Raw genomic sequence first — 15,175 nt, forward strand, 5'->3', positions numbered from 1 at the left:
GGGTCATCACGCATTTATAGTCAACCGGTGGGGAGCCCACCTCCAGCACCACCCGTCCTCGCTCCTCAGACAGACACTCTAACCTTTACCACATGCTGCTCTGGAAATTAATTACAAATAGACCCTGTTTATCTTGGTGTCCTCCCGATCAAAATAACTGACCTACAGACACCGATTTCTATCTCACACACTCAAACACACACACAAACACACACACCGTGTGCCCTGATTGTGTTGTCCTTGACCAGTAATCTAGTGAGGTGTAACACGGACAAATATACCAATATAGCAACAAATACAAGGGAAACCCTGTGCAACCACAACACAGAGAAAGTTACGTTGTTCAAAAGGATCCTAGCTTGTTATTGCTAATACTTAATTTGTTGGTTTGTTAGTCGGCTGGTTTGTTGGTTGTTTCAGAAACGATAATACAATGTCAGCTCGCTGAAAACTAATTATACATCTGAAGTTAATTAGCCTCAATCAAACCTACATTGTTAGTGACAAGCAAATCCTACGGTGTTATCTTAAAGAGGCACGGAAAAAAACACTATTAAAGAATATTAATAGGCAGAGGAAGATACACGCTAATGGCTTCGGTAAAAGAAGGAGATTAGGGCGAGAGACTGCGATGAATCATGGACGGAGTTTAGTATTAGAAGTTAGCATTACTGGGGAGGAAAAATAAGTGACTTACAAAGAGTTAGAGAACAAGGTGTAAGAGAGGATGGTTAATATTGTAATTTCCCACCCGTGTTTGGAAGGAGACTCACCCCCCGCTCAACCTCTGAGGGAGTCGGAGAGCGAGGCGCTGGAAATGAAGAGGAAATGAAGCGAGAGATAGAGAGGCAGCGATGTTGATTGCCAAGTCGTTCGCTGTGAGTGCGCCTGTGTGCGTGATTGTTATGTGCGTGTTTGTGTGTGTGTGTGTGTGTGTGTGTGTGTGTGTGTGCACGTGCGTATTTACCAACCTGGTCCATTCTTGAAGACGCGAGTGGAGGGAAGGCGCAGGGTTGTTTCATGTGGTTCCGTTGGAAATTGGTGTGCGCCCAGGGGTGTCTGCCAGGCCCTTAACGGTGTTTGTGCATGCCACCACCACCATCACACGCACACACACACACACACATATGCACACGCGCAAAAATGCACACACAATCGCTACCTGTGAAATGTAAATTTTCTCCTTTCAAGCGTTAACAGTGTGCTCCTAAATCCAGAAAGATCGGATTTGTCAACATCGGTTTCTGAAAGAGGGTTTCTCCAAGAAACGCATACATGCAAACACACACCCACACCCACCCACACCCACACACACACACACACACACACCCACACACACACAGACACACACACACACACACACACACACACACACACACACACACACACACACACACACACACACACACACACACACACACACACACACACACACACAAATACATACATACATACACCAGGGCAGAAACTTTGTGACATGAGTGCATAATCAGCCTGCACTCTCTCTGTCTCTCACTTTCCCAGCTTTTTTTCTGTCCTCTATTTCTGACAAGTCTCTCCCTCTCTATCTCTATCTCTATCTGTATCTCACGCTTTAGCTCTCTCTCTCTCTCTCTCTCTCCTGAGAGGCTGAGAGGGAGAATGATAATCTGTCCCTCTGAGTGTTTCGGATAACGACATTGCGTATTTGTTGGCGGTGCTTATATTTCGTATTTGTATGATTTTTTTATACTTTTTTTTTTATACTTATTCGGGCGGTAATCGTGAAACGGAGCAGCACTTTGTGTGTGTCCTACGCGTCCACTCAATGAGCCATTCAAAGGAAGGAAAATAAAAAGCAGTTATTTGGAGGGGAAATTTCACAACTCAAGGACACATTGTACGAAGGACATTTTCGTGTCCGACAACATCCCGAATGTTGTCTTTTCTCACTAAACCAGAATCTCCTCCTCTAAATGCCTTCTTTTTAATGGCATTTAACTAAACTGCATAATTGGTAGATGAAGAAGCTGAGAGAATGAAACAAAGCCAAGATTTTCTCGCATTTTAAACCAGCTAGCTTTCTCCCAGATGCATTTGCGTTGGTCTATCGTCGCATAATCCTATTAGTATTAATGAGTGTGGCTCTCTTTCACACGTAAACTCGCCTTTTGTAGATCTGTCATATTAGTCTAGACTCTGTGCCAGAAATAGACTGTTGGTAAATAAATCCCTTGGAGTGGTCCGAGCAATGGTTAGATCAGCACATTGAAATGCCAACAACAGCTGAACGCGACAATTTCAAGTTTGGAAAATGTGAAAGATAAGCTTTTAGCGTGTTTTTTGACTTCTTGCTCAGTGTAGTGGAAGTAGGCCAACCGGTGTGAGGCAAAGCGGATGGATCGGTTGTATTAGCAAAACAAATAACTAAATGCAACACATTGGTGACCAATTTAATTGAGCAATTATTGCCAATTAGAACGTCATACAGTTAACGACACCCAGTTTGTCCCAACACTTTCGAAAAGGAACCAGGATACATCCCCTGATGTGAGGAGACACAGGTTTTTGGGGTAAAATCAAGAGCCACAATTGGACCAAATGTGTTGAATAAACTAAACAACGTGGAAAAAGACCATGAAGTATCAAAAAAACGAAATGTGATATGAAATACACATTGCATGGAAGTGTGGAAAGCCAGTGAGTTCCTAGTCGCTGGTTGGCCCTCATGATTTGTTTTGATTTCCACAGAGCTTGTCTCCAGCTGATCACAGACGGCCCGCCGGCTGTCCAGGAGGAGCTGGACCTCATCAGCGCCCTCTGCCAGCTGGAGGACTTTGGCGTCAACATCCTACCATTGCAAGGTAAGCTATTGTGTGTGTGTGTGTGTGTGTGTGTGTGTGTGTGTGTGTGTGTGTGTGTGTGTGTGTGTGTGTGTGTGTGTGTGTGTGTGTGTGTGTGTTGGTTCGTCCATGACAGATGAGCGTGTGTGTTGAAGTCAATGGCGTGTGTGTGAGGGGGCGCACCAGCTCATGGTCAAACTCTGCTGGCATACCGGCCGCAAGTATGCAATCCCCTCCCTCTGGAGCTCCCTAGAATAACATCGTATGACTATAAAGGCCGGGCTAGTGTGTAGCCTTCTACTGTATGCATTACTAAGATTGGTAATGTTGCATGCAAGCTGAAGGACATTTGCGTAGTTTTTACTTCTGTTTATGTTTGCGTCAGCAGAGGCATTTGTAGATTAATCGTGTGTGTGTGTGTGTATGTGTGTGTGTCTGTGTGTGTTTGAAAATTAGGTTCTGCAAATGTGTGTGAGCATGTGGATGGCTTAGGATGAAGTTGTATCTATGTTTCCTTTTGATCCTATAAGGTCGTTAATAGTGTTGCTTCCTGTGATTGACGACCGGAAACGTTGATGAAAGCGATCGAAGGCGTGACTGCTGTTTATCTTAGCAATGAGGCGGAACGCCTAAAGGAGCTCTGGTTTACACATCACCAGTTCAATATGAATGATCCATGCTGCACAGTTGTTGCTGTTGTTATGGATCAATATCAGTGTCGGCATCCAATCACTTCCCTAAAGCCCAAGTTACATAATGTGAGTGAGGTTACGTTGTTAGGGAGCAGGTAGGGGTTAGCCATCTTGCAGGAGCATGCCTAAGTTGAGCTGCGACATTGGGGATCAAACACAGGGCGTTTTGGCCCGCAGACAAACAGCAGTGCCACGATGCTATCCGACATTTTCCACCAGTGTCAATATTGTGCTTCATTTGGGGCGCTCAGTCAAGTGTGACTGTGCTGTGAATTAGCATTAGTACTGCAGCCAGTAGTGCGTGTGTTGTAATAGTGTGTTGTAATAGTCTGTACAACAATGGCTGTACAAACAAGATCAGTTCTGTAATGCGCATAATTGAAATCTGGAGGTCATGTCAAAGATGGGAATTATTCCTGTACCCTTCACCCATTAACCTGTGAATTATGTGTTGCTGTTAGCCGCTGATCCGTCCATATGCCACCTCTCTGTTGCACTTTATCTAAATATGGTTATTTATGGATCACCTGATGAGCAAACAACATCTGCTTGATGGCCTAATTGGAATTGAAGCATTTGATGTGTGTGTGTGTGTGTGTGTGTGTGTGTGTGTGTGTGTGTGTGTGTGTGTGTGTGTTTATGCAGCTGTCTGTAATTTGCTCTGCACATTTGACTTTGGGAATGCCTCACCTGCACGTACGTACGTGCGTGTGTGCGTGCGCGCCCCTTTTCATCACAGCGTGTTTGTATTCCTACGGCACACCTGAGCTATCGCTATTCCAGACACGCAGATCTTTCGTTTTTTTTAAATCTCTTTTGGCTCCATATCGGATCCCTCCCTGCGGCAGTTTCCTCGCATGGCACTGTGTAAAAAGAAACGGCAGAGCCAGAATGAGCTGGCACGGCCCTTCACCACGTCACCTCTGAACCGAGGGGCTGTTCATCCCTGAGGCCTTGGCTTTCTCCCGCTGCCCATCCAACCAAGCTGACAACATAGGCCGTTCTTTCTCTCTCTCTCTCTCTCTCTCTCTCTCTCTCTCTCTCTCTCTCTCTCTCTCTCTCTCTCTCTCTCTCTATATATATATATATTTCTCTATTTCACGCTTCTGATCCCCTTGTTTTCCCCCTCTCTCTCTCCCCGGTGTGCCATTACCCCTGTTACCTATTATTTATTCTCCTATTTTGGAGGCGAAAAACAACGTGAAACAGCGGGGGGGGCGGTATGAGAACAAAGGGCTAGTAATGGCACCGGAGAGAGGTAGGGGTTTGTGATTCTTAGAAACAGAGGCATGGGAGTCCCAGAGTGCGCTAAGCAGCTGCTCTGAACTCTCCCATCCCGGTGTGAAAGCTTTTTGTGGTTTGTATGCAGGCCACAAGTTGCTAGCCTTCTCTCTCCCACCCCTGTTCAAAGTCGGGCGGATCCTTGGACCCGCAATCGCCCCGAGGTGTCCTCGACGTATCGATTGCTCCTCGTTGAGGCCCTCGTGAAGCGTTCATTCGCACCAATAAACACGAAACCTTCCATTTCTCCTCCAAGGCCGTCATCGCTCCACCGGCCACATTATTTGACTTCTCGATCACAGAATCCCGATACATGTCGTTGGAGTGCCGGCGTCTTGATTGCTGAGGGCCTACAGGTCGGGGCGTGGTTGGGCATGGAACACAGGCTCCTGGTGCTTTCCTGGATCTAACCCAGGGCCCATACGGGTCGTATACGCAACGTGACAACCGCAACGCCATCTTTTCCAACCAATCATTGTGAATCCATACACGGGCGTGGAGCACAAAACCAAAACACAGACAAGGTGGTTGGCCGTGAGTGTAAGGCTAGATGATCCGCAGATTTTCCTCTTTCGTCCCCTGAGTGCCTGCGCCATGCCTGCTTCACAGGCAGCAAGCATACCCTTAGGGTCTCGCCTAAAGTCATGCCCTGCACAGAGCTACAAGCAGGGCGCTTCAAGGGGAATGTAGGCCTGGAGCAGTGGAATGCTTTTATATTTTATTATTGAACATATTTATATATTTAGAAAACCTCGAAAATTACCCCCCCCCCCCCCCCCCAAATTCCATTTATATTTAATGAGAATTAAAATAAGGCGTCTGGGGGTGGACGGGGGATTATTTTTCGCAAGGTTTCCTAGCCATTATTGGCTTTTTGGTGTTAAGGTTATTGGGGATCGAAGAGGAATGTTGGAATTAAATGAAAAGGTTGAAGGATTACACTAAAGGTGGAGGTCGATTCAAATTGTTTTCGTCTCCTGGATCCTGCCGGGGGATTGTTCTCTGTGGTTCTCTGTAGCACCATTAGCACAAACCTGAAGTCGACCCGCCTCCTTCCCCTTCCCCACCCCCCCAAAAAAAAAATGGAGGTGAAGTAATAGAATTTCCGAGGTGAAAATGGACCCATGAATCCATGTAGTTGCCTGGCGTGGATGTGGACAGGACATTACCAGACACAGTTCCCCTGGCCTCAGCACTATTTTAGATTAAATGTGGTGTTTCTAAATGTGTTTCTTATTTCAAAATGAGTTATTCTCCCAAGTAGCGAGGAATACATCTAGGGGCATAACAGACTCGGATATGGTCCTTGCACTAGTCACTTTTTTTAGTTTCTCAATGTATTCTTATTAATTATGCATCATGGTTTTGTGTATTCTTTATCATATTAATCCTCTCTCTCTCTCTCTCTCTCTCTCTCTCTCTCTCTCAGTGCGTCTGCGGTCTGACCGCCTGTCCCTGGTGAAGGAGTGCATCGCCCAGTGTCCCACGGCCTTCAAGCAGTCCACCACCCTCCTCCAGCTGGCCTGGTTGCTGCGTGTTGCAGGTGTGCATGTGCACATACTCACACACACATGTACAGCCCCACTTCTATTGAGCGGCCACTTGAAGCAAGCATGCTCACACACACACACGCACACACAGAGGCACACATATGTTTCTGACCACACGTGCACAGGCATGTGCCCGCACACACTAACACACTCACACACCCTGAGAAAGAAAGAAAGTTGTTTCCGTTCTTATATAATATTAATTATATAAAATATAATTATCATGCATTTCTTCATTATATATTTCCTCCAACCTTTCTTGCTTGCTAACCCTGCGTGGGGGGGCTAACTGGCCACCGAGCCCGCCCATACCTAATAGGCTGATTTAATATTCAACTTGGTGGTCCGGTTTTTAAAGGCCAGGCCAGATCTGTCACTCCCGGCCCTGCTCCCAAGGGATGGGGGGGGGGCGGGAATGGAAGCAGGGGGGTAAGGCGGTGGATCCACAGCCTCAAGACACCTGCCCTGCGATACGGTGCGGTGCTCGTTTAGGGGCGAGCCCCTTGGGGGAGCTTGGACAAGGGGAGGGGGCGGCCGTTTGCCTGTGAAACCAAGTCTCGGAGATAAACTTTGACACCTTCCGCTTGGCCGCTGGCGGGTGAGCGAGTGTGGGGGCGGGGGACACGGCTACTGCTGGGATGGGTAAAAAAATACGGCGTGCCCTCTTCCTTACACACACCTGGAGGTGAGTTATTTAAAAATAACATCGCTCTGTACGGGGGTCCACCTCACTGTGGTTAGCGGAACAGAAGCGACTCAGAACTCTGGCTCTCTTTCATCACCGCTCGCTTTCACTCCTTCGGGTGCCCGTCTTCCTCCGGTTCGCGTTCCCCTTCCCCTGAATAATTGCAGCCCAAACAGCTCTTTTCAACTTTCTTTTCGGTGTTTGTCGTCGTCGTGCTGCCTCTCTCTGCTCTCCTCTCCCCGCTATCCTTCCGCTCTGTGGGTCTCAGAGCCGCCGCTGCTTCCCTCTGTAGTGGTTTGTATCTGTTATTTCTGGTGTTACCACGGTAGCCAGAAGAAAGCTGCCCACGGGACCGCTGGCGTTGGGACATTTTAAAGCGCCGGTGCCTCCGGAATTACTATTTGCGGGGCGTCCCGACTGTCTGCTCAGAGAGTGAAAGGGAGGGAGGGGGGGGAGGAGAGAAAACAGGTGGAGAGAGAGAGAGAGAAGAGGGAGGGGGAGAGAAAAGAGGGAGGGATGGAGAGAGGGGGGAGGAGATAAAAGAGGGAGGGAGGGAGAAAGAGGGAGAGAGGAGGGAGGAGAGAAAAGAGGGAGGGAGAGAGAGACGGGGGGAGGAGAGAAGAGGGATAGGGAGAGAGGACGGAGTGAGAGAGGAGGGAGGGAGAGAGAGAGGGGAGATGGAGTGAGGGGAGATGAAGGGAGCGGGGGGAGAGACAGAGAGAGAGACAGAGGGAGAATAAACACATTTTAAAATAAACAAACAAAGGGCTGGCTAGGTTTTGATGGGTGCACCGCTCCCAGTCTCCACTGTGAATATTTAATAGAGTTATCAGCGGTGCCCCTCTGGCTTGGGTCCCTGCCTGGGGTCTGCAGAAGTCTTCTGTAAATCTGAGGCCGCCAGGCTGCCAAAGGGATAAAAAGCACAACAACAACAACAGTAACAGCTGTGCCCTTCCTCTGGATTGACGGGAACGTGTAATAGGGAAGACGGCTATACACCGAGGAGATTCACTGCTCCCGCTCACGGCAAGACGGATCAACATGTGGGAGTAGCGTTTGACCCAAACACAATTTAGGATTTTTATTTTTGTTGAAGTATCCTTTTAGATATTTTTCCTTCAAATGTTGATTTATAATGACAATTCTTTATTGGAAGATTATTATATCTTTAGTCAATAATTCTGACATGCCTCACCATTCCCGCACGATCTCGGTGTCAGCTGCCAGGGAAAGGGTTGGATTTTCAATTTGTCTTCGACATTTCGGAGTTGAGTTCTTTATTTATGTCTGCTGTGTGGAACGAGGCGAGATATTGATTTGAGCACATCTATATATTTTTTTGGTCAAAAGGAAGGCAGGGAAACGGGTCAGATGCTCAAAGGCGTGCAGTCGTACCCACACACTCTCTTTCTCTCTCTCTCTCTCTCACTCACTCACTCACTCACTCACTCACTCACTCACTCACTAAATCAAACACCTTCGCACACCTTGCGCTCATCCGGAATAACTACAGAGACTTGACAAGCCTCTTTAAAGAGAGACTCTCACCCATCGCCCCTTCGTTCCTCACTCCTTGCATGCCTTCACAATGGCATGCCACCAACGCCTCCCTTCACCCCCCACTATAAGCAGCCCATCATGGAGCCATCACTTGACACACTCGGCTCACTGGGACACTCCGGGGGCCCGCTTGACGTGATCCCGTCTCCAAAGCGCTTTGATGTTAAACATAGACTCTCTCACAAACATTACCTTCTCCACAAGTCTTCTTCTTCTGATAATTTGTCGCAGGGATCAAAGGGGGAACTAACCCCGCTAGGCTGGCTAACGCCTCGCTGGGCTGCCTAATTGCCCGCTAGACTTGCTATCAAACCGTGCATGCTAACGTACCCTGCATGCTAACGTACACTGCATGCTAACACACCGTGCATGCTAACGTACCCTGAATGCTAATCCCTTGTGCATAGTAAGTCAACCCTGTGCATGATAGCGTCCCTTGGCATGCTGAGGTCCTGAGCTTGCTAACGCGCCATGCATGCCAATGCCCAGCGCATGCTAAGACCCTGTCCATGCTTCGCCTGTCCAACCCTCCTCACACCCTGCCCAACACCCATCCTCAGCCAAGTAACCCCCACATGCTAACACCCTTCGCTCCCCCGCACATGCTGAGTTTGTCCCGTACATGCTAACATCCTGTGCATAATAAGTACGCCCTGTCCATGCTTATAATGCCTCTCGTGGGCTCCGGGGTGTCGGGCTGAGATTAATGCACATAGGGGGGCCAAGGGCATGAAGGTATTATTTCATTTGACTCCCTCATTCATTTATTCTCGTTGGGTGAGGATGAATTCCAAACAAACTAGTTGATATTAGAAAAATGTTAATGTCGTGCCTCTGTCAGCTTCTGTTGCAGTTAATGCGCTGAATCATATTTTGGTTTTCCACATCAGGCGTGGGCGGGCACTCTCACACATGCACAACACTCGTCGGTGCGTTCGCGTCTGTGTGTGGGTGAGCGCGAGACCGCTCTTTGTTTGTGTACCCGCATGTGTGCGCGCCGGAGTGTTTGTTTGGATGGAGGATTAAGTAGAAGATGTAATAAGTTGGATGTGCTACACGATATGGAGGATTATGAGATGGAAGAGTGTGTTTGCGCTGCTTCGGTGACATTCATCTCCACAGATTGAAAAATGATTCCCGGAAATACTGTTTGAACACCGTTTCCCTGTTTGGGTTCGTCTAATCACTAATGTGTCTGCTTGTGTCTGCGTGTGTGGTTGCGTATATGCGTGTGCGTGTGTGAGAGCATGCATTTGTGTGTTTGTGTGTGTGTGTGTGTGTGTGTGTGTGTGTGTCTAGGGGATGAGGCAGACCAGCGTAAGGGGCAGGTGTTAACCCTCCTAGCTGACCAGGCTGCTCAGTGTTTTGACTACAAGGCCTCCTACATCCACTGCCAGGACCTCATGGCGGCAGGTACAGTACATCAGCCCCCTAATCCTGTCCCTGCTATTCTCTATTATATCCACTATCCTTCCTGGTATCTATACGATTTTGACCTAACCAATGATATATTTGGCAGTAGGGGTTTCTTACTGTTGCTTACTGTTCATCTCTTTTTATGACCAATAGTAAACCTGGTATTGTGAATTATGACCTCTTCCCTTCCTCATGTTGTCTCTGACGACCGGCAAAGCACACTATCGTCTGTTCTGACCAATCGCATCCCTTGCTCTGTGAAGTTTTGGAGTGTTATCCTTTCTGGTCAGCATCACAAACGTTCCTCCGCCCTGATCTTGTGTTTTATGGCCGTTGTGCTCCATCCTATCGACTCTTATGACTGCTACACTTCCTGGCAATCGAGTGGGCTTAGCATCCACTGGCCGTCTCCCCATCTATCACGGATAACAACGCTTTTCCGCCACCGCAAAGAGATTATCGGTGAACATATAAAAACGCACGGTGATGGTGATATCCCGTGCGCTCTTGATTCCACCCCTTTATTAATTACCCGTGTTACATAGATGCCCACGCAGTACAACCGGCGCAGGCTGGTAGATCATCAGATCATCAGCATCTCTGACAGCGCGTCATTGATTGATACGGGCTTTGAGTTCTCTCTCCCCGCGTGATGTAAATGTACGTGGAGCAACAGGGGGAACAGATGGACCGTTGTCTGGTAAGACGTATGGATTCACGGGGGGAAAGGAGATCCGAGGGCTGAGGCTAACCCAGTGCACTCGTGGGCGCTCTTACAGTATGGTGATGTGCCGCTCTTGTCAACGCGGCGCTCTCGAAAACATGATTAATATACAAAGCCGACCGCTTTATTCGTTGCGGCAGTGTTTAACCACAAGCAATTTGTATCTTTCACACCGGCTGCCTGTAAGCAACGCTTTGCCGTCGACTGCGGTGTCCTCATTGTCCCGCTCTCCTTCCCTCCCTCCCTCCCTCCCTCCTCGTGAAATAAAGTGGGAGGAAAAAAAGAAAGAAAAAAGTTAAGAGTTCAGAAGTGAGGCTTAAACAGGAGGGGAGGGGAGAGGGGGGAGAGGAGAGGAGGGTGGGCTTGGGGATGCTCTCCTTGTACTGTCTTCTCACCTCCGTTTGAAAGCACCAGCAGTGAACTCCAGAGGAACTCCTCACACACTCCCACTCGCTGGAACTAGCGTTCACCCCTATCTTATCTAAAGGGGTAAGGGACGGCCACGCATTATCTTAATAATTCATTATTTGAATCGTTTTAATGGCGGCTTGTACCGCATCCCAGCAGAATATTACACAGCCCCCTCCACATTGCCAAGCAACGAGGAACGACAATGGAGTGGAATGTAAAAAAGAAAAGAAATATAGTACCAGACCGGAAATCCGACGATGCAATCAGATTAGTGTCAATGTTCTGTGTTGGATCGCTTGGGGAGGGCTGAATGTTTCCGTTAGACACAGACACACAGTCCCTGCTACATCCTCTGCAGCCATACCAGATGTATTAGGGAGAATTATGCAGGGTTCTGTTCAGTCGGGAGACCATCTATATGTGAATGCACTTTAATATCCCCGGGCTATGAGTTACATTTTGCATCGTCTCAAAGCCTGATATATATATATGGCTTTCTCTTCCCTTGTATTGGATTCATGCTCAAAGTTCAATCAGCTACTTCACCCTTGTGTGTGTGTGTGTGTGTGTGTGTGTGTGTGTGTGTGTGTGTGTGTGTGTGTGTGTGTGTGTGTGTGTGTGTGTGTTATCTGATTGTTTTTGGTGTTGTAGCTTAGAGCAGTAAGACAACATAGAAGATTGAAATTGATATAGTTGCCGAAAACAAATATCTTGTGTGTGTGCGGCGTGCATGTGTGTGTGTGTCTGTTTCTGCGTCTGTGTGTGGGTGTGGGTTTGCTCATCGTAAATAATCTCCTGGCGGAATCATCCATTCATCCTATCCTTCCTTCCCTTTCCCTTCCGCCTCTCCCTCCGGCACCAGGCTATAGCCCGGCCTGGGAGGTGGTGAGTGTGCTGGGACAGTGTGAGGGCTACGGGGACCTGGGGGCCCGGCAGGAGCTGCTGGCCTTCAGCCTCACCCATTGCCCCCCTGACAACATCCACGGTCTACTGGCTGCTTCCAGCGACCTGGCCACCCAGGTTGGTAACCTTACCCTAACCTCTCTCTCTCTCACTCACACTCACACACACACACACACACACACACACACACACACACACACACACACACACACACACACACACACACACACACACACACACACACACACACACAAAAACAGACACACAAACACACACAAAAACAAACACACACACACAAACAATGAAATTACCCCACAGTGACAGACACAAAAACACATACAGGAAAGAACACACACGCAAAATAATGTAAAGGCTGTCATCTATCCAAGGAAGGCACTTCAGCAGATGAAATAAGTTTCATCCCCGCGAAACGTTTCCAGACAGGAACACAATTGCGTGACACAATAAGAGCGGCCTGCTTTGTTGACTTTCTTTCAGATGTTGTACCAGGCCGTCAACCATCAGATGGAGCCTAATGACACCCCAGTAACACCAGAGGCAGAGGACTCTTCCGCTGCTCAGGTGTGTGTGTCTGTGGGTGTGCATGTGGGTATCAGAACTATGGATGTGTGAAAGTGTAGATCAGTGTATATGTTTGTCCATGAAGGTGTGTGCATGTGTGTGTGTGTGTGCAGCAGTCTTATTTGTGTTATTCCATTTGTTTGTTTGTGTGTGCCTGCGTGCAACAGTATGTGTGTTTATTGCATCTGCCTGTGTGCTTTGTCTGTGATTACACCTATTGTTTGCCGTTTGACAACCTATAAATCTAGTGTTGATGTTGCCATGCGTCTTGGTTTATTCATGCCTATCCAGGAGTGGCTTTTAATGTTTAATGATCTGGATCACCCATGTATTTGGACTGGTGCTTGTCTGGCTGTGTGTGTGCACGTGCGTGCACATGTGTGTGCGTGCGTGTTTGTGGTGTTTTGGCATCCACATCTCGTCTATCCAATTTTTTTCCTTCCTTTGAAGCAGTCAAAAATGTGTTCTCTGGTAATAATTCCTTGTTGTGTCGCTAGGTGAATGACAGTGTGTGTGTGTGTGTGTCTGTGTGTGTGTGCGTGTGCGTGTGTGCCGCCTGGCATGGCTGTAAGTGTGGGTCCCTTCTGTTGCTGCCTGCACTCCCTGAGCGAGTAAAGTATTGATGCAAGGGACTAAACGATTTGGCCTAACCGCGCCGCCTCCCTAAATGTGTTTATAAAGCCTTTTCCAATTCTGCAATAACCAGCACAGCAGAAGAGAAGTCGCACAATGTGCAGCTGCAAAAAAAAATACGATAACAATCGAATCCACCAGCACCGGGCCCTGCGTCTCAGGCGCACTTTAATAAAAAAACGGTGTTTTTGTTTAATCTTCCAGATTAAATCGAACCGTACACAAATAAATGCGATATATTTGTCCCTCCGTGAAGCCTGGGATGGCAGCCAAACATTGAGATTCCATTACAATGGATTGTTTTATTTATTTCATTTTATATTTCTGTTTTGATTCATCCCCCCCCACCACCCTCTTGGTTTGGCCCGCAGCCCGGACCCCCAGCTGCCTGCTCTTCGGGGGGCAGGGCGGGGGACCTGCTCCAGCGGACCACCGCCACCACCATGAAGGTGCTGACCACCACTGGGATGACGACCAAGGCGGTGCTGACCGCTGTGGGGGACCACCGCTGGTGGAGGGACTCGCTCAACTACCTCCGCCCACTGCAGGTGTGTGTGGGTGGATGTCTGTGTGTTTGTGTGTGTGCGTTTGAAAGTGTTTGTGTGCACGCATTTTTGTGCCTGAGGGTGCGTGTTTGTGTGTGTGTATTCGTGCATGTGTGTGCGTGAGGGTGCATGTTTGTGTGAGGGTGCGTGTTTGTGTGTGTGTGTGTGTGTGTATTCGTGCATGTGTGTGTGTGTGTGCGTGAGGGTGCGTGTTTGTGTGTATGTGTGTGTATTCGTGCATGTGTGTTTGTGTTTGTGTGCGTGTGTGTGTACCTGCACAAGGGTATGCTGGCATAGGGGAGAAACAGAGCCGGCTCCAACACCACACTTGCCACCTGATAAGTGTGTGTGTGTGTGTGTGTGAGTATGTGTGTGTCCCCCCCCCCCCCCCCATAGCTCTTAATAGGCTTTCAACCAAAGAAAGCAACCAGCAATTTGGACCTCCCCACGTCCACATCATTAACTCCTGCTCCTGCTGAACGTTTCAATCCCTCCTCCTGTCTCTGGCCAGCGTGTGTGTGTTGCCCACCAGTGCCAGGATGGATGGCTCCTCTTCTGGTCTGGGTGGGCAGCTGGAGTCAGGAGGGGGGGGGGTTGGTAGAGCTGAGGGGAAGGTTGAACAGAATCACACACATGCATGCCTACGCACGCATGAACCAGACGGGGGTTAAAGGGTGAGGTTGAAACTATTTCATAGGACACACGCACGCACACACACACACACACACACACACACACACACACACACACACACACACACACACACACACACACACACACACACACACACACACACACACACATACAGGGAAACCAGAGGCATGGGGGGGGAGAAGGGGTTGGGTAAAGGGAAGGAGGTGTGTGTGTCTGTGTGTATGAAAGTTATGTAGTAAACAAAGAGATATACACAAACACCCACGAAAATAAAAATATGTACACATAAACACACACACACACACACAGACACAGACACGCGCCCCAGACGCCGGCGGGGGGGCAGCTCGAGGGAGGCGGCGGGCTGCCCATGCTTAACGAGGTCTGTGCGTCTGTTCAGGGTCCGGGCGCGGGGTCCGGCAGCCAGGGGGCGGGGCGTGACAACGCGGGGCTGGAGAGGCAGGCCTGCGGACCCTTCTACCAGGAGCTCCACCACAACCCCTACGTAGACCCGGTGAGTGGGACCTGTTTTTCACTGTCGAATAAGGGCTTGTTTACCTCGCATTTAACTTCACCCGCGCTCTTCATTCATTAATTACCGCCCGACGAAATAAACAACGCAGCCCTGAGGAAATGGTTTCTTGGCTTGAAGGCTGCTGTGGTGTTTTCTTTTTTGGAAATCCTTTTTCTTTTTGTTCATTTTTGTGTGTTTTTTTT

General features: G+C 48.6%; 1 protein-coding gene across 1 annotated transcript in view; it reads left to right on the forward strand.

Moving 5' to 3' along the window:
• nbas (NBAS subunit of NRZ tethering complex) overlaps positions 1-15,175 on the forward strand; it is a 141,001-nt gene that overhangs the window by 45,660 nt on the left and 80,166 nt on the right. Inside the window, 7 exon segments of the mRNA XM_079753356.1 lie at positions 2,731-2,843; positions 6,225-6,338; positions 9,890-10,003; positions 12,004-12,161; positions 12,543-12,626; positions 13,631-13,807; positions 14,859-14,972. Coding sequence (XP_079609482.1) covers positions 2,731-2,843; positions 6,225-6,338; positions 9,890-10,003; positions 12,004-12,161; positions 12,543-12,626; positions 13,631-13,807; positions 14,859-14,972 — 874 coding nt within the window.

Source organism: Pollachius pollachius (genome assembly GCF_949987615.1).
Source record: "Pollachius pollachius genome assembly, chromosome: 16".
Lineage (NCBI taxonomy): Eukaryota > Metazoa > Chordata > Actinopteri > Gadiformes > Gadidae > Pollachius > Pollachius pollachius.